Raw genomic sequence first — 19,617 nt, 5'->3', positions numbered from 1 at the left:
AGCGTAAAAATGTGGTAACCACTTATAAAGCTGTTGTCACTGGAAACTGTTTTGCCCCACTTATAAGTTGGTGACCCTCTCTAGAGTATGACATAAAGTGGAATTCTAATAAAATTCAAGGACAATACAATGATGGTGTCTAGGATGGATTACCTGTAAATATGGCACCTGAATAAACTGAAGTATGAGAAAATGGAGAAAGCAAGGTCTCCTGTCCTTTCCCTGCCCCTCCAAAAGGTCATAAGACCCTCAAATGAGAGGTGTCCTCTTTATACCCTGAAGAAAGAAGCATCGTTTTTTCCAAGATAGAAGGACACCAAGAAGAATAAGAATGAACAGGTCTTACTAAGTTTCTTTCAGTTTACTATCCTCAGTTCATACTTTTTGTCCCATCATATTTCTCCATGACCATCCCTCTCCATCAAACCTAGCATAACAACTGTCCATGAGATTCTCCAGGCATGAATACTGGCATGGGTTGCCATACCCTCCTCCAGGGGATCTTCCTGACCCAGGGATTGAACCTGTGTCTCTTACGTCTCATGCATTGCAGGCAGATTCTTTACCACTAGTGCCACCTGGGATGCCCCCAGCACAACATCGGATTTAACAATTTCTTTGGGTCTTCATTTTCTTGTAAAATTTATATTAAATTAATTTGTATGCTTATTCTTGTTAATCTTTATCAGTTTAATTTTCAGATCCAATCAAGGGCCCTAAGAGGGTCAAGGAAAACTTTTCCTGCCCTAAAATAATAATTATAATAAAAAAGCATTATTCTTTTTAGCGATACTCTTCTGTGAGGTGAGGTCTATGTGCATAAATAATGTGGCCACTAAATAGGAAAGTGATTTTGGAGAAAAAAACGAGATAAATACTGGAGAAGATAGTCAACTCATTGAATTAAAAAGGATATATCTCATAGATATATGTTCATATATATCATATTCAATATACTTGACAATGATTAGGAAAAAGAAGGCAGGCACGGTACAAATGTTGACATTAACTTGCATCAAGTTGATAGTGAAGCTAAGAATACTTGATTTTTCAGTCAGATTGTAGCTAATAACCATAACAGAACAAGACACATTTACTCTGTGACAGATGTAGCATATGTCTGACAGAGTTGGTTCAAAGTAAAATAACTTTACGTTTGGGCCTTTATTATGATAATCAGTATTGACAATAATAAAATTTATATTTACTGAGTACTTATGCATATTGTGCACTGCACCAAGCAGCCTTAACCAATTCAAGCCTTAAGGTGATATCATTCCCATTTTATAAAAATACGAAGTATAGATAAGCTAACTTAACAATCAAGTGCTTAAGATTACAAAGTAAGAGGCAGCACAGGGTATCAAATCTAGGATTGTGATTCACATCTAGGGCTGGGATTCAAATCTAGCCTAATCTCACTTTTAGCTCAATTTTAGTAAGAAGCAACACAGGGTTTCAAATCTAGGACTGTGATTCACATCTAGGGCTGGGATTCAAATCTAGCCCATCTCACTTTTTAGCTCACTTTTAAGCACTGTGAGACAACCAGTAAATATTAATTTCCGCCAAAGCATGACCGTCCTTGGAATATGTTAAGAAGCTGGTTAAAGCTCTTGATTCTTTCAGAAAAGTGAAAAGTCTATTTTTAAAAAAAAACATGTTTTATGATAAAAACATGCCTCATACTCTCAGCTCTTAAGTTCACATGGTAAACGTTAGGCTGTACAGAGATTTCAGTATTCAAAAAATAAGGCAATAGGGAGAATTCCCAAAGAAGAAATTTTAAGTACAGCTTTAAATAACAAATGGTTTCAAGAAGCACTGAAATACTTAAGAATGAAAGAAAGAATTACTATATCTTTTTCAATTCTGGCAGAGAATTAAATCCTGATATACTAGTACACCCACTGTATATAATGAATTAACTTCTCTTTTATGAATCTGGAAGAGCACCATCTTAACAGCAGCTTGAGAAAACAGCCAAACAAACCACTTCTCGCACTGGTTTAGATGAGGAACTCTGGTTGAGAAAGGATGTGCTTTTCAAAGGGGAAAAACAAGGTGACTAGAAAAAACTGATAATTCTACTCATCCTAAAGTCCAGGCTATAAATTCCATTGTATCCAAACGCACATTTTTGTAAACATATAAAAGAAAATTGACTTTGCTAGTAGTCAAGAAAATATTTATCTGAACCTTTAAAAATTAGACGAGGATTGGTAGTAAACCAAATGTGTGTAAAGCTCTGAACCACATCATAGTATGGCCATGGACTGTTTAATATTCATTAAATCTCTGTAATGCACAAAAAGTGGTGCAAGCATCCATTGGTGTTATCTCCTATGCAGAACAGACAACTGGGTTAATAAAGAAAAGGAAAAACGGAGATGCAATGCTGACCTGTGGTGCATAAGGACACATGAAGGAAAAGAACGACAGACATTGAGCAGTAAAAATCACTTTGATGTCAATTTTCCTCAATATCAGATACAGAGTTAAAAAAAAGTTATTGGGAATTTAGATTTTGAGCCTCCTTTAGATTTAAATTGCCTGCCCATATTCCCTTTGTGTCTTGGTAACAGATGAAGAAGCTTTAATCAGAGGCCTGAATACAACTTATTTATCAATCAACAACATTAGATTCTGACTACAATTTTGTTGAAAGTTAACTAAGAAATACTTACTGACTTAACAATAAATGTCAGCTTTCTATTTTCTTTTGTTTGTGTACCAATTCTGATTCCCATCTGAATTTATGAGTGTGATTTTTCACAGACTTTTAGTTCACAGTTTTTTTCAAACAGGATGTCAAGGAGACTGATTGGGGTCACAGAGAACAAAGCTGCATTGCTCTATGTAAACTTTGAGTTTCAACAGTAGGGCAAGAAAGTCAAATGCACAGTTTATGAGACTCTTTCCTGCTCCTACATTCAAGGTCAACAAGGAATTAAAGTTAAGACATGGAGATGATTGTTGATATTGTTTGAGCCTACACTGAAGAAAAATTGTGCCAGCAACCCCTATGATTTATTTAAAAATGAAATATTAAAGTAGACTGTAGGAACATTCAGGCAGTATAGAATTAAAATAGTTTAAAAACCTAAATTAATATATGCTTCAGGGAATTAGAAAAATGCATACAAATCTTAGGAACTCTGATACATATATAATGAGATACTCGATACTGGGTTATAATTCATGAGTTGGTTAATATGTGTTTATTAAATGCTTATTGTATGCTAGATAAAGAAGGTAAATCAATGTCTTTACCCAACTGAGTTTAATAATCTAATAACAAAGTGAATATTATTATAGATATAGCAATTAGAGCATAATTAATGTCATTCATTCAACCTATATTTATTGTTTACTGTTTGCCCCAAACTAATCTAGCCTGTGGATGATAGGTTGAAAATAAAGCAGCCTCTGGTCTCTAGGAGTTCACAAAGTAAAACTTAAAGTCACAATATATCATAATAAGTATTATAGTAGAATTTAGTGGAAACTGCTATGGGAATATGTAATAGATGCTCCTAACTCAGTTGGGGGTGGGAGATAGGGGAAGGTTATCAGGAATGATTTCTTGGAGCTGGGATGTAGGAACACAGTTTAAAGGGACAATTATAATTTGGGTGAAGAAAAGATAGGAAAGTCAGAGAAAAAGGTCAGCATAATTCATAGATGCAAGGGATCCTGCCAACTAGGGAATGGCAGAAAGCACGGCTGAAACTAGTTTTAACCATGACAGGGAGTGGTAAGAGGAGTAGTTGATGAGGTAGATAGACACCAGTTCATGAGGGTTCAAGTGTTACTCCCTCAGTCATGTCATATTCTTTGTGACACCATGGACTGTAGCCCACCAGGCTCCTCTGTGCATGGGGTTCTTCAGGCAACAGTACTGGAGAGGAGAGTCATTTCCTTCTCCCAGGGATCTTCCTAACCCAGGGATCAAACCCAGGTCTCCTGCATTGCAGGCAGATTTTTTTTTTTTTACCATCTGGGCCACCAGGGAACCCCTCCTAAGGGTTATGGAGAGCCACGGAAAGATTTCAAGTAGTGGAATAACATTATTACATTAACATTTTAAAAAGCTCATTCTGTTATGTGTGCAAAGATGGACTAGTGATATTTGTGGAATAAATGATGAGGGTAGAGGAACTAGTCTGGATACTGATCTAATAATCCAGATTAAAAAATCCAACTAAATAATTGAAAGTGGCTTTGGAGAGAAGAGGCATAGATTCTAAAGAAACAAAAGAGGCAGAATCTTTAAGACTTAGATCTGATTGTTTATAAGGGATATAACTCCCAGGTTACTAGTCTTTGAGTGATTGGGTAGTGTCATATACTGGATTAGTGGGTAAAGGTACAGATTTGGGGGCTAAGTTATATATAAAGTGCTTATAACTCTGGAGAGAGATGTGGTCTATAAACAGGAGTTGGTGCCAAGGTAGTCATTATATAGTGATGTAATGGTAACATACATGAAGCTCCTAGAATGATCCCTGACCAAAGTAAGTGCTATATCATCAGTCAGTCAGTCAGTTCAGTCACTCAGTTCTGTCTGACTCTTTGTGACCCATGGACTGGCAGCACACCAGGCCTCCCTGTCCATCACCAACTCCCAGAGTTTACTCAAACTCATGTCCATTGACTCAGTGAAGCCATCCAACCATCTCATCCTCTGCTGTCCCCTTCTCCTCCCGCCTTCAATCTTTCCCAGCGTCAGGGTCTTTTCAAATGAGTCAGCTCTTCACATCAGGTGGCCAAAGTATTGGAGTTTCAGCTTCAGCATCAGTCCTCCCAATGAATATTCAGGACTGATGTTTAGGAAGGACTGGTTGGATCTCCTTGCTGTCCAAGGGACTCTCAAGAGTCTTTTCCAACACCACAGATCAAAAGCATCAATTCTTCAGTGCTCAGTTTTCTTTATAGTCCAACTCTCATATCCATACATGACTACTGGAAAAATATCATAAGTAGAAGTAATAATAATGATGATGGATGGTGACGATCATAATAATAAATATGGTCGATTATGAGATTGATCCAGAAGTATATGGAGCTGCATTGTCCAACAGAACTCCAAATTGTCAATCAAGATTTGTTTAGATCAGAATTGGTATGCTAATAATGGGTTAAGAGTTTCAACAGCAACTGTTTTGTATATTAGCAGGTTACAACTTAAAAATGTCACCTTTTCTTTAGGTAGGTTCTTCTTTTTTTTTTTTCTTCTGCTGCACAGTGTGTGAGATCTTACTTTGCTAAGGATGGGATTGAACTGGTGCCTCCTGCAGTGGCAGTGTGGAGTCTTAACCACTGGACCACCAGGGAAGTTCCCTAAAAGTTCTTAAGCCTTAAGTAAAAACAATTAAGCTTCAGTCTCTGTCCACTCAACAGGAAAAATCAATTTAGCTTCAAAATCTCAAATATATAAATGAATCTCACTACTGGGAAATCTAAGACACTAAAAATAAGATTTTACAGGGCTCAATTTTTTTGGGGGGGAGTTTAGATACTGTTACAAAGCATAAAAGAGTTATATCTAGTATATACTTCAATTTTCCAAATAAGTCAGAAAGAACACCATTTCTACCAAGAAACAGTACTAATTCTGGCTTTGGTTTAAGCTAAGGGAATTCTAAAGCACTTTTTTTCAAAGGATTTTTAAAAAATGAATGCTGCAGGAACAAAATTGAATGTTAGTTAGAAATCTCGAAGTGAGTTCCCCCTGCTCTGTCTCCCCTTTTTTTAACTTGACTTGAAGGGATGAATTATAGTGTCCAACTGAAGCCACCGATCTCATTACATTCATAATATTTTACGCATTTTAAGTGTTAAGCCAATTTCAAAGATCAAGAAATAGCTAGAAGATTGTATTTAAGGAGAGCATAGTAGGTGCTCAACAAATATTTATTAAATGAATAAATACAAGAAAAATAAGAAATTACAAAAAAAAAGAAATTACAGAAAGGAATGGCTTTCTAATACTTTCTTAAACTCGTTTTGTATTGTATAGATACACCTGTATCTTCTGATAAGATAAAATCCAAAACTACATAATGAACCTGAACCAAGTAAATATACACTGCGGAAATACAACACTACTGCATGCCATTCAGAGAGTAGATGATTTTTAATAATCCTGAAAAGTAAAAAGCATTGCATTTAAGACAAAACAATTTTCTGCTACTCATCTGGCAGCTTTTATGACTTTGGGCAAGATATTTAACCTCTTTGAGCCTCAGTTTCCTTATCTGCAAAATGAGGTGACAATAATATCCTCTCCAAACAGAACCGTAGTGAAGATTGAGATGAGATAAAGGAGATGAACATTTATCAGGTTGTCACATCGTAAGAGAAACATAAAACCACCTATGGAGTCCACAGAGATGGGGCACTGAGTATAGAAAGGTAGAAACCCTGCCACAGATGACAAAAGGAGGAACACACTTCATGACAAATAAATAAATCTCATGTGTCATAATGGAAAAAACAAATCCAAGTGAAGCCAGAACGCATTTAAGAGCTGAGTGCTATGGAGCAAAGGCCACAGCATACACAATCCCATCCCCCCAGAAACCAGTTTCGCATTCCAACCTGAGAGCCCTCCTGCACACATGCTGTCACAGAGAAAGTGATACCCTGATGGATGCTGTAGGCTGTGACTGGAGATGATGCCAATGGTAGACTTCTTAAATATTCTCATGGGAAATGGAGAATTGCCTGGATGAAGTGGCAGAAAGAAATGAGTTATATATTTTTTACACTAGGAATCATAATCCTGGGGAATTAAGACCTATGGGAAATGTGGTGATGAGATGGTACCAATCTTCTCTTTCAAAAGTCTTTACTAATATCACAAGTAATTCATCTGCTTTTCATTACTTTGTTTCTCTCTACAAATACACATTTTAAGAAAAAATCAATTCTCCAAAAATCAGTGTTAAGAAGGAAAAAACAAAAAACTCTAACAGCTGCAATTTGCAAAGGAAAAAATTAAAGAAGATGGCTGTAATTCTACTGACTCAATAAATTAATCTTTGTGAAGCTACAGGTTTAGCAATGCCATTCTTTGCAAGGCTATTTATAAAGTTTTAAAGTCAAAGGATGATTTTCTGCTTGTGGTTCTATATACATTACCTGGTATTTTAGACAGTGCCATCTTTCTATTTTTTGTATGACATTCAGACATAATATTTCTGCAATCAGAATTAAGTTGACAATACTGGCCTGCATATATACTAACTATAGTAGCCTGCACAAAGTAAATATATGTAGAAATAGGTTATGTCTGCAAAGTAAAAAGTTACGATCTTAAAAATTCACAGGCTATTAAAGTCCTGTTATTTACTAATTATATTTTGAGGTACATATACTCTTTTCTCTTAGCTACTCAACAGTGCCCCTGCTTTGAACAGTAGGCTTAAAGGATATTCAAAGTCTGTTAATATTTCTGTGACTGTCTTATACAACTAGAAAACCCATTTATGCTATGGTTTAACACAATAAGAGTAAGAAATTAAATCTCTAAAAAGGGAAAGAACATAGGTCAAAGTTCACATAAAGTACTCTGTTAAAAGAACATGGATCTCATGAGTGATAAGCTTTTCTAGATTTTAAGATGCTGTATGTGTGTGCTCAGTTGTGTGTGACTCTTTGTGACACCATGGACTGTGGCATGCCAGGCTCCTCTGTTTATGGGATTCTCCAGGCAAGAATACTGGAGTGGATTGCCATTTCCTCCTCTACAGGACCTTCCCGACCGACGGGTCAAACCCGCATCTTCTGAGTCTTCCACACTGGCAGGCAGATTCTTTACCACTGAGACACCTGGGAAGCCCTAGATTGTACGAACCTTATACAAGCATCAAGGAGACTATTTTCCTGAATAACCCAATCAGTTTTTTAAAAGGGAGTGAATCTATTTTACATAAAAATAGGGGAATCATATGAAATTCTCATTTAATAATCAATTTGGATGCTTTCCTCTATGATTAATGGGACAAGATTTTACTAATTCATTGTAAATCTTCAGCTACCAGAGACAAACCTATACAAGTCTGCAAACTGGAATTTCGTCATAGCCAATAAGGGTTTAATAACAAACTATCCAGTTCAAAGGAATCTTTACGGAATTAAGGTGGCAACAATTAAGTTGGCTGTTTAGGCTTTAACCATTTCAATATGATACAGTGACTGCCAGAAAAAAATACTGTATGAAAATATACAAATTTCCCCTTAAAACAGCTAACTATTTTCCCTTTGGTACCGTCATCCCTTTCAGCCAAGTGCAAAGTGCAAGGCAAAATAAATTAAGGCAAAAGGAAAATAAAATAAGAAGAATGGTGAGGGCGAGCATGTTGTTGACCATGTAAGAGAACACGTGCAAAGTATACCTCAGATACACTATAGGTAGATGAGCACGAGGGAAGCCGAGCCTGGTTTTGCAGTGGGGAAAAGAAAACACTGTTAAGGCGGAAGGTACAGCGCAGTAAGTGTCTCAGAAGTTCAGGAGGTTCCATCGCCAACACATTTGCCAGATAATAAAACAGTCTTAAAAACAGACACTTGAGCTTGAAATCTCAAGGTTCATACTATTTGAGGAGAACCTTGTGATAAAAAAAAATACCTGGCTTTAAAAAATATCCATGACGGAGAGGACTACCCCAGTTAGAATCTGGTCTGGTCTTGCTGAGAAGATGCTCAGGTAAGGTTAACAGGAAAGCAGATTACTTTTTTCTGTGGTACTACACTGATCGCACTGTCATAACGTTAGCAGACTACATGTGAGATTTATAGAATGACCCTACTGTACATTTTCATATTACTCTTTAAAGAGGGTGTCAAAGCCAGCTCAGTATTCTGATTCCGATTTCCTTTTCCTACTATTCCATTCTCATTACTGAATCCATTCTGTAGTACTGAATCTAAATAAACAAATAAGCCAATAGCAATAACAAAAAGATATTAAAAAACCTGAACACAAAACTCTTTAGACCCATCTTTTATCAGAATGTTTCATTGACTTTTTCGTGACTTTTTCATGACATTGACTTGCTAATTTTCTGCCCTCTTGTCACTTTCTAGGTTGTCACATGGCACGTTAAATATTGTGGCTTCTTCTTTCATAATGCTGTCACAATGCCATGTGAGTTAAATACTTAAGTATGTATTTTCTAGTTACATACTCTTTATAAAGTTCCAAAGTACAAAGTTAGGGTGGGAAAATAAAGAACAGAAGAAGACGGCACAGTGGAGAAACCAGATATGTCATCATCTGATTTGTTCTTTTAGTATATTTCTAGCAACCAGCACAGTGGAATATAATAGTAGGCACTCAATAATGGTTTGTTGAATGAGTGAATATACAGTCTTTTTTTCCTATCCTCAAAAACTAAATTGTATGAATTAATATTCAGAAAGCTTTATATTTATCATCACAAAGATTTGTGATGAAATGTATCACTGCCAATTAATGAGTTACTAAGAGGTAGTTTCTAAAATATGATCAATTCTATACATAGTAAGAAATTTAACCTTTCTTTTGGCCATATACACATCTAATTTTCTTTAGCAGGATATTAGTTCTAAGAAGCCCTTCCTCAGCATGTTTGTTCTGTTCCTATAACTATACCCATAAAACTGAAAAACTTTATCTTTCAAAATAATTTGAGTCTTGTCTTTTTTTTCCTTCTCACTGCTCCATTTTCAATTACTAGGGAAATTTACTTGTCAAGGAGATCTTTTGTTAATACCGTATTTTTGTATTAAAGTCAATTCTGAGAAGGGCAATTCCATAATAAGTATTAAATCCCTCACAGATGAGTCACTTCCACTCCAAGTGATGTCTTAGGCTACTGTAGGCAATTTTACAAGTATTAGATGGTTCAAAGCACAAGAAAGGTTTTCGCTATTTTTCAGTAGAACTGAAACTTCAGGATTGAATTAATTCACTTTACATGTTAAGCAAATGCTAATAAAGCAAAAGCAAAATTAGGCTGTTTTCTAAAGAGATAATCTTAAAATTTATTTACTGCCATCTTTATCATTATTGTAACCTGGTCATATTATAAAACATTACCTACCAAGATACTTAGGATGTTGCATGTTATAAATTAAATAGTAAATAAATGCCTATTATTAATGTGAGTAAATGTCAAAGAAGGAAGACTTAGGAGGCCCAAACAATGTTCTACATACAAGAACCAAAAAACATTGAAATTTGCTCAAAGAAGGAGTACATAAACAAATTGATGGTTACTCATTTAAAAGCTACATAAAGATTATTCATCTAAGGACTAATGGTCCAGCTGTTTTTCCTCATCTCAATCAAAGCAGGTTGATTCATTGTAAACACGTAAGCATTTTTAAATGCTATATTAAGACATGATTTATTACTTGATCACATTATAGTGTCTTTCCTAGTTGTATGAAATTTCCTATAGAACTTATATGATTTTATGTGGGGTCAAATAGGAAATTTAGCAGAAATCAAAAGTTAACATGGTTTTCAGAGGAAATATCTTTACTAAGATACAAGGAAGTAATAAACAGAAAAATGCAATGTGTGCAGCAAAAATACTCTAAAAACACATTTTAAAACAGTTCAAAGAGTAAGAATACAATTTATCTTTAAATCTCTGTAAGGTTACCTGCCCCTGCCCAGAGAAGAGGAATTAATAATCTGTACTTTATCCATAAGACAGTTCTATATTTGAAGGGTTTAATATAATTTCATGGTGAGTTTACTTAGTGTGCAGGTGTGTGTGTTTGGTATGTGAAGAGAGAGAAGCTGGAAAAAATAATATAAAAAGGAAGAATAAAAATGTAAAGTAGGAAATTTCAGGGGATCAAGTCTTTTCAGTGCATGCTTCCACGCAGAATGATCTGTAACCATCCCGAGAAAAAATAAGCAACTCTCTTTCCTCAACTGGTAAAATAATTTCACACAGCCTCTATTATAACAATCTCTTTGTCAATGTCATCTTGACACACTAACTAGTTTTAGCAGGTCTTGGTGAACAGGGAGATAGTACTACACAGTTTAGGCTTTTTGTGCCATATGGCCTTTGTTGCAATTATTCAACTCTGCTGTTGTGGTGCAAAAGCAACCACAGATTACATACAATGAAAGAGTGTGGCTGTGTTTCAATAAAACTTTATTTCTGGACACTGAAATTTTAGTTTCATATAAAGTTCCACATGCTAAAATGAAATATCCTTTTGACTTCCCTCCCTACCATTTAAAAATGCAAAAATCATTCCTAGGTCATGGACCCACAAAAGAGAAACAGGATTTGGCCCAAGGGTTGTAGTTTGTTGACTCCTGAGTTATAGCATTAATTTAATGAACAGAAAAGTGCAAATATCCTGAAGACAATTCATCAACATATAAAGAAGTGTTAGTTTAGAACTAAAGCTGGAATCAAAACACTGATCTTAAAGGCCTGTGAAATCACAATTATCTAATTCATTATTTGTTATCCTATTTCATACTAGTATAATTTCAGCATTTAGGAAATTACTAAACATTGACAAACTACTCTTTAAAAGACATTTCTTTCTGACTTGATTGGAACATTTTTCTTAATAAAAATACAGTCTTATTTTATGTGATATCTCCTCCCTTAACTTCTTCCACTTCAAATAATACCATCTTTTTTTTTTTTTGTTAGCATAGCAAGTACTCATCATATTCCTTCTACTTCATCACCTTTCTTCTTAGTTCACTGATGTGCCAGTAATCTGTTTTCATAAGTCATCTTCCCTTTACTGTTTGTTACAGTCTTTCAAAAAATTAACATATTTGATTACCCCAAACCTATCTGTATATATTTGTAGATGAATGGAAATTTTCCAGGGTATTATATAAACTGACTTAAATTCAAAATTTGTGGCTTTGAGGTATTTTTATTCCTCTCATTTCTTTTTTGTCTTTATTTCGTAAGCACTTATCTATTTTTTTTTCTGACTGTTTTAACATTTAAGCTTGTTTCCAGGGTCCAAGATGATAATTTTATTATTATTAAAATTACTAAAAACCAATTTGGGGTTCAGAATACTGCAGCTCTATACAAAGTACAGAAAAAGATGATACATTCTTAATTTACAAGAATCAAGTACATCCTACTTTCTGCTATAGAAGAATCCATGTAAAATAAAAAAGTATGTTTTCACATGAGAAATAAAAACAAAACTATTCTAAAAATAATTGCTTAATATTCAACTTTATATCATTGATTATATGTAATAAATAAAAACACAGGGTTCTTTCTTCTAAAAAACATAATATATCATATAGATGATACCAGCTGAAGCACTGATTTAATTAAATCCTTATCCCAAACTTCAGAATGATCTCACCTTCTTCAACTATGAAATATTTAAGTGGCAACATGGTTCTGAATCTTTCCTCTCTCTGAAATATTTAGCAATGTTTCAATGAATTAAAAAGCACTTGTATATTTGCTCTTCTGTGGAAATAATAAATTTCCACAAAATGAGATGGTCACTATATGCCAATTTATCTCATTTTAGAAACAAAACCTATTGATATAGCCTATGGTACTGAGAATAACTTTATTCTACATCTAAGTAACAGCTTTTAACATACAAGGCATATTTTAAGGCATGCTCAGACGTGGCTGACTCTTTTGCAACTCCATGGACTGTAGACTATCAGGTTCATCTGTCCATGGGATTCTCCCAGAAGAATACTGGAGTGAGTTGCCATTACCTCCTCCATCTACCTGACCCACGGATTGAACCTGTGTCTCCTGCAGCTCCTACATTGGCAGGTGGATTCTTTACCACTGAGACACCTAGGAAGCCATTATTTTAAAGCATTTTGTGGGAATTAACAGGAAAGGAGAAAACCTGAACATTCAGCCAAGATTTGATTTGTATCTTTTCTTAGCTGAACTCTGTAGAGAAGATACTATTATTTGCCTTTTGACAATTTTTTCTTCAAATTTTTGCCTACTATTCCAGTTAACAGGAATCTTAGGATGATATACTTTATATTCAGTCTTTTCAGAAAAAAGGTGCAACAAAGTGTGACACAGTGAAATTAAACAAAGGGCGAGGACACAGAGACTAGTTACTACGTACTCCTCCTTGCAGTATAGGTACTGAAGAAACTGGAGTGGCATGAGAACCCAATTTTCAAAGCACAGAGCTTTCATTAACCCGAATCTAACATGAACACCCTACCATATAGACCTTAGCAAGTCCAACTTTCTGGTCTTGGTTTCACTGAAAGAAAAATAATATCACTTCCTATGACTGGTTAGGGAAGAATGTGGCACTATATACATACATTATGAGACTCATTTTAGGAATTTCTAGAATGATATCCAGATGTATCTAGACTTATTTAATCATAAAATTAATAAAAATCTTTTTAATTTCTTAAAATAGTGGAATAGATTCTGGGGATGACTGTGGATGATTTTTCAAATTCTCTAAGAATATGACTGAAAAGAAAGACTGGCTCAAAAGAAAGCAGTAGAAAAATGAGATACATATTAATTTCTCCTCTGTTTAGCTATCAGTATTTAATGACTGATTATTACTAAAAACTGAACTTTAGTAATCAAAAATTTAATGAAGAGATACACATAATACATAGAGTACATAATTAAAAACAAAGCTGAGAAACCAGAGAATTATCATAGCACTATTATTTTTTATTCTAGCCCTCATAACTATTATAGCAATATGAATTAAAAGTATGGCAATAATCTTTGGAGAAGTAAATCAGACCTAAGATTCTTACGATCTTCTTTTTAAAGCCCCAGAAATAGGAAATCAAGGTTAAATAGAGCCAGAAATTATTTACTGCAGTATTTTGTTTTTCTTATGTTGTATTTATACCATATACCATTTCAGAGATTTTAATTCTATTTATATTGAAAAGATATACTCAGGAGAAGGACTAAGCATTCTGAGTCTTAACTAATCAGTCACAAAAATACTATTGGTAGTATGCCTATACGATGTATGACAGTACTGAGTGACTATAAGGTATTGTTCTCCTTCAAAGTGTCGTCCTGGGTCATGAGATTAGCAATTATCTCAAGTATTTGTAAGATGTTACATAATAGTGTTCATAGTGAAGATTCTTACTGCCTAATTTTACTTTTAGGAAAAAAAAAATAGTATCTTAGTTATTCCCGAAGAGTCTAAGAGAAGTCTATTAACTCAGAATAGACCTATCTACTTTCCAGATTACCCATAATGAGACTCTAACATTGAATATTTTCCTTGACAACTGAAATGGAATCATCAAGGTTCTATCACTTGAATCCAGCACATAATTTAGAATCCTGCTGACACATCTAACAAGGGACAGAAGACACAGTCAATGGAAAAGCTCCAATGAAGTCTCATGAAAAGATCCTCAGAAAATTATACAGTTGTATAAGAAACGCAGATTTTGGGGAAAAAAAAAGTTTTTAATTTGCATTGGAGCTAGAATGCTATTAAATCAAACGCAATGTTAGTGTGGCTTAAAGGTCATCTACCCTGCCAGTTTAATCTTTATTTCATAAATGTGAGCATGAAGCTACAGCTCCAAAAGAAAGAAAGAGATAGGGAGAAAGAGACAGAAAGTAAAAAAAATGGAGATGAGAGGACAAATCAATCTGATTTGGAATTACCAGTCAGCAGAAGTTTAGGGAAAAAAAAATCACCGAGTGAAATCGTACATTTACTCTGAGAGAGTATCCTTTCACATTGCCTTCTAGGTGATCTCTGAGCTCCTCCAGCTTTCGATGGAGCTACATGTAAACATCAGAAAATGAATTGAAAAAGCAACTTGTTCTCTTTTCAGTTTTCCTTTTTCCTTTTAAAAATAAGATCATAGCGTTATACATTCCTCACTGCCTTTGGCAAACATCTCAAAACATCAAAGATCTTTGTACAGTGCAAGAATACATGCTCAATAAACCGTGACTAGGAAGAGAATATTTTAATTAAAGCATCTTTTCTCCCCAAAGTGTTAGAGAAAATAAATACCATAACTATTCTTATAACTCCCTACAGATTTACTTTAAAACTTTCTATTTTGCAGAAAAAAGATACTTAAGAATTATGAAATTTGCCTTTCTTTCCCAAACAGGATTTATGATTTAAGGCTTTATTCATATCCAAGTAAATGGACTGAACCCTAAAATCTATATTTTGTTCTTAAATATATTTATGTGTACATATTCATACTGTATATACACTTAAAAACAATAAACAAATAATTACAACTTGAAGTTCTATACATCCAAAAGCTTAACTTCAAGATCAACACAGGTGTACTTGCACGTATAATCCAGTTTATAGCAGATGGTGCTGCAGTTATGAATGCTATTTAATCTTTATTTCACTATCAGTCACTTCCAAAAAGTTATGCCAAACTGCACCTTCTCGTTAATCTGAGTTATAATCCAGTCTCAACAATAATGGATCTATGTCTCCTTCAAAATTAAAATATGATACCTCACAGGTAGACAGTGAGGAATGCTACTGATATATCATCAAGATACATAGTCATATTTTTCTGACTAAATAATTTTAGTTTGCCTTGCTTTGGAAACAGGCATATAACCAACACTTCCAAGCCCCTCTGCTTATTCTTAGCGAAATAATAACAAAAAAAGGCTACCCAGTATATAGCAGTGTTAGAGAACAGAGAAGATGGCTTGTTTGGAATAAAAGACACAAACATACAGACACACCCTCATCCATGTGCACTCCTGTGTGCACACATACAGATAAATAAATAAACAACAAAAAGTAAAATTAAGAAGGCAGAAGAGGCAAGGAGAGGAAAGAGTGCAGAAATCAGTGCTTCATAAATTGTTAAATAGAAATAAATTGGAGGTGTGTAAAATTTTAAAATGACTTAATATTAGCCTCAAAGTAGTTATTGAATATTGGGACATTCCAATACAGTGATTTATGTCATTTTGATTAATTTAGCAGTTACCATTGCTATTAGGACACATGGGATTGAGATATAAGAAGTGGCTAATTTTGAAGGAGGTTTCTCTGTGTATTTTTAAAATTCAGAAAAATTTCCAACTTGCATTTATGGTGGCAGCATTAAAAGTGATTAATTGGCTATGCCTAAGTCTCTTAAGGGTGATAACTTATTTATCTTTTCATCGTGATTAAATATTAGAGTACCAAGTGCCCAAGACATATTGACCAAATGGATATTTAACAACTACCAAATGGTACCATTAGATCAAAAATCTTAAGTGCTATATTAGTAGGCCACATATACAAATGGGCAAACATTTAGATAAATATCAGTTTCTTTTGAATATTATATCAATTTTTAACTTTTGACAAATAAAACAAAGGGGATTAAGAGTGCTTACTATTAGCTATATGTGAGCTCACTATAATAGCATCATATGAAATTCCTTTTCTAATTCTAAAATTTTATATATATGTGATACATGTTATTAACTCATAATCATTATTTTTCTGGAATGAACTACAAATGGTAATGGCACTAAAATACACTTAATTACTTTTAACAAAAAAAAGGGGGGATATAATAATCTGAAAATAAATGCTGGTTCTCTGTGTAACAGGAACTTAACACATAGTCAGTGACATCAATCAGAGGAACGGTTTACTCTGGAACCCCAAATTATAGGCACCTGAAATGAGGCAGGTGCCCTTTCTCTTGTTTGTGGTGCCACTCAAAGCTAGTTATTTGACAGCTTGCCTTCAGCTGGTTGCTCTATGTGTAGCTGAAACAAACAAAAAAAATATGACCCAACAGCCAATAAAAATACTAAAATAAAACAAAATGGGATGGTGAAAAATGGAAAAAGCCCCCTTCCTCCCTCCACCCTCCAAAAAGGAAGAAGTGTAGGCTATAGACGAAATCTTGCCAAAAAATGTTAGAAACATATTTACTTTGAGGGATCCAACTCTACTAGAAACTCCTTTGCTTTCATCCGGCCGTCTAATTTGCTACAATGAGGGAAGATGGGTAAAAAAGACAGAATAAAGAAAAAGTGAACTTAAAAAATTTTTCTAAACATTAGTAAATAATACATGCAAAAACATCAATCGACTCTGAGATATGTCTTAGGAGGCCAAGGAGTTAAGTTACTAACCCAGAGGCTATATGACATGCTCTGCAAATAGGCTGGTTGCTAGAATTCAGTCTTTGTTATGACTTTGTTCCTAAGATGAGGAAACGGGCACTTACTTTTGGTTATCTTGGGGACTTCTGATGAAGCAGTATCTGGAGTAGTGTTACATTTGCATTTGGCTTACAAAAAACAAAGAATTACAAATATACCTATGCAGAAAACTTTGTCTCTTTTAGTGTCTATTCCATTGTAATATCAGAAGACAACAGTGGTATTACTAGATGCATGAGTGTTCTGTAAGTGGAGAGATCAGTCTTGACAAGCATCATTCTTGATAGGTGACAGAGTGAAGTTCCTCTGCTTGCTGACCCAAGCACTGAGGTTATTCAGCTGTCACTGAGGTTCCCAATTAAACAATTGTGCTGCCCAACCAGAAAATTTTAATGCCAGACCAAAGTTAGATACATTCACTCCCTCAAAACTTTCAGTTATTTCAGCTGAATTTTCCTCTTGGGTAAGACAACAAAAAAGAAAATAAAACTGCTTTTTTAGAAATTTGTTTCAAATAACTGTGTAAATGAGAAGAGGAAGATTCTAAACCCAAAGTGTTTTTATTAGATGAACTATAAACAAGAAATCTCTTTGCCTTTATTTTAATAGAGCTGTAACAATAACTAATATTTTGTTTAAAGAGGAAAACAAACTGAAAAAAAGAGTCAGGGGAGACTGAAAGGAAGCTTCAGATCAAGTGCTTTTACATTATGGATTCCTTCATGTGCAGGATGACGGTCTCCATTCAGACCAGCATAGCTCGAGCTAGTTGTAATGGTCTTGCTCCTATTAGGAGACAGTAGATGAAGTATCCATGTGATACCCAACTCCCAGTGTTAAAGTCCTCAGGAAAAATAAGAAATCTGACCATATTACAAAATTATAATTTCTGGAGGCAGGCTACTGTTTTATATTTTTTTACGATATCTTTGATAGCATAAAGAGATTGCTTAGGAATACTGAGAAATACTAAGAATATCTGAGAAAATTGGATTTTCACTTTGAAAAGAGCATCTTGGTCCATAAGAACTGAGTCAACTTTTGGTTTTACTTGATATAGTTTTTATTAATTCAACACTAATTAAATGTTATACCCTAAAGATAATCACTGATCCTTACTCAACTTTTAGTTGAAAAAAATTCTCAAATTCAGAAACAATGGATACTAATCAGAATAGCAACATTCTATAATAAAGGGACTCTGATGGACAGTGCGTTCATGTGTAGTCATTTTCTCATGCTATTTTATTTGATCTCAGAGAACAACTTTATATCAAAAGCTATTTTCCATTTTAAATTGATATTCACAATATCTTGATTATAAACTATGTAGTTTTATATAAAAATAGTCTAATACCTCATGTTGCTTTCTAAAAATGTTTAGAAACTGAGTTATTGTATATTAATAGTAACACATGAACACCGTTTTCTACATTATCTTTTATATCTGGAAGGCTTAAAATTACATCAAGTCTAGCAACAGGAAGTCAAGGTTACATAGGACGTTAATGACAAAGCCAAGACCAACACCCACCATTCTTGATTTCTACTTTAAAGTTGTACCCTTAATAGGCCTGGAAATAAATAGGTTGGGAAAAAAACTGATGTTTATAAGAGGCTGTATTAAGTATACATGTCCCTGTGTGTCTATTTGTCTATCTATCCAATTTATGTTAGAAATTTTGTTACTATACTAATGCATGGAAGAAAATCTTCCTAAATCATTTCAATTCCAAATATAAGTGCTAGTACAGAAGTTTAAAGAATGAAATATAAGAAAAGACAATCACCATGAACCCTGGATGTGAAAATAGGCTATACACCAAATTAAACAAAGATTTTTAGGAGTAGAAAGCTCATCTGTCAATGCTTGACACTAATTTTCTGTGTTTAAATCTGATTTCGCAAATTCTTAACTATCATAAGAGGAAGACTTTAGAAAACCAATGTGGTTATCAGCGCTACAAGTGGTTGTAATTCAAGTGTCATGTGATTTTTTTTTTTTTTTGCTCCTGACACAGGTACTAATGCCTAATATTGAAAAACTTCAGAAAGAATTTGAAAATATAAAATTTGAGTTGTAGAGAGAAGTCAAATCATAGATTTTAAAATATAATGCTCTCATTTATTCTAGTTAACACTTAATCATCAGTTATGATGCAGTAACATGAATAAAAGAAATTCACAGCTAATCCAAATATCTGATTACTTTTTTACTTTGATTAGAATGTAAAAGAAATCATAAAAGATTAGCATTTGGATAAAATGAAATTCACTCTTTATTATAATTATAAAAGCCTCACAATGACAAGTAATTTGATATATATTTTTCTGTGAGACTAAACATTCTCCATCAATAAGTAAAAGGGGTTAAACTTCAAATGTTTATATTACATATAAGATCATTGCAATATAAATGAAATTTGAGGACTGGATGTAAAGAACTGTAGAG

The 19,617-nt window shown here is 34.1% G+C and overlaps 1 protein-coding gene across 10 annotated transcripts in view; it reads right to left on the bottom strand.

Moving 5' to 3' along the window:
- GPHN (gephyrin) overlaps positions 1 to 19,617 on the bottom strand; it is a 546,412-nt gene that overhangs the window by 169,618 nt on the left and 357,177 nt on the right. For 5 of the 10 annotated variants that reach the window (XM_069596846.1, XM_069596838.1, XM_069596840.1 and 2 more), the window contains one exon: positions 16,933 to 16,989. The exons of the other annotated variants lie outside the window; for them this stretch is intronic. In XM_069596846.1, the coding sequence (XP_069452947.1) occupies positions 16,933 to 16,989 (57 nt within the window). The remainder of the gene's footprint in view (positions 1 to 16,932; positions 16,990 to 19,617) is intronic. 10 annotated transcript variants of the gene reach the window in all.

This window comes from Ovis canadensis, chromosome 7 (genome assembly GCF_042477335.2).
Source record: "Ovis canadensis isolate MfBH-ARS-UI-01 breed Bighorn chromosome 7, ARS-UI_OviCan_v2, whole genome shotgun sequence".
NCBI lineage: Eukaryota > Metazoa > Chordata > Mammalia > Artiodactyla > Bovidae > Ovis > Ovis canadensis.
The sequence above is the reverse complement of the archived record's forward strand: the minus strand, read 5'-3'. Positions and strand labels throughout refer to the sequence as shown.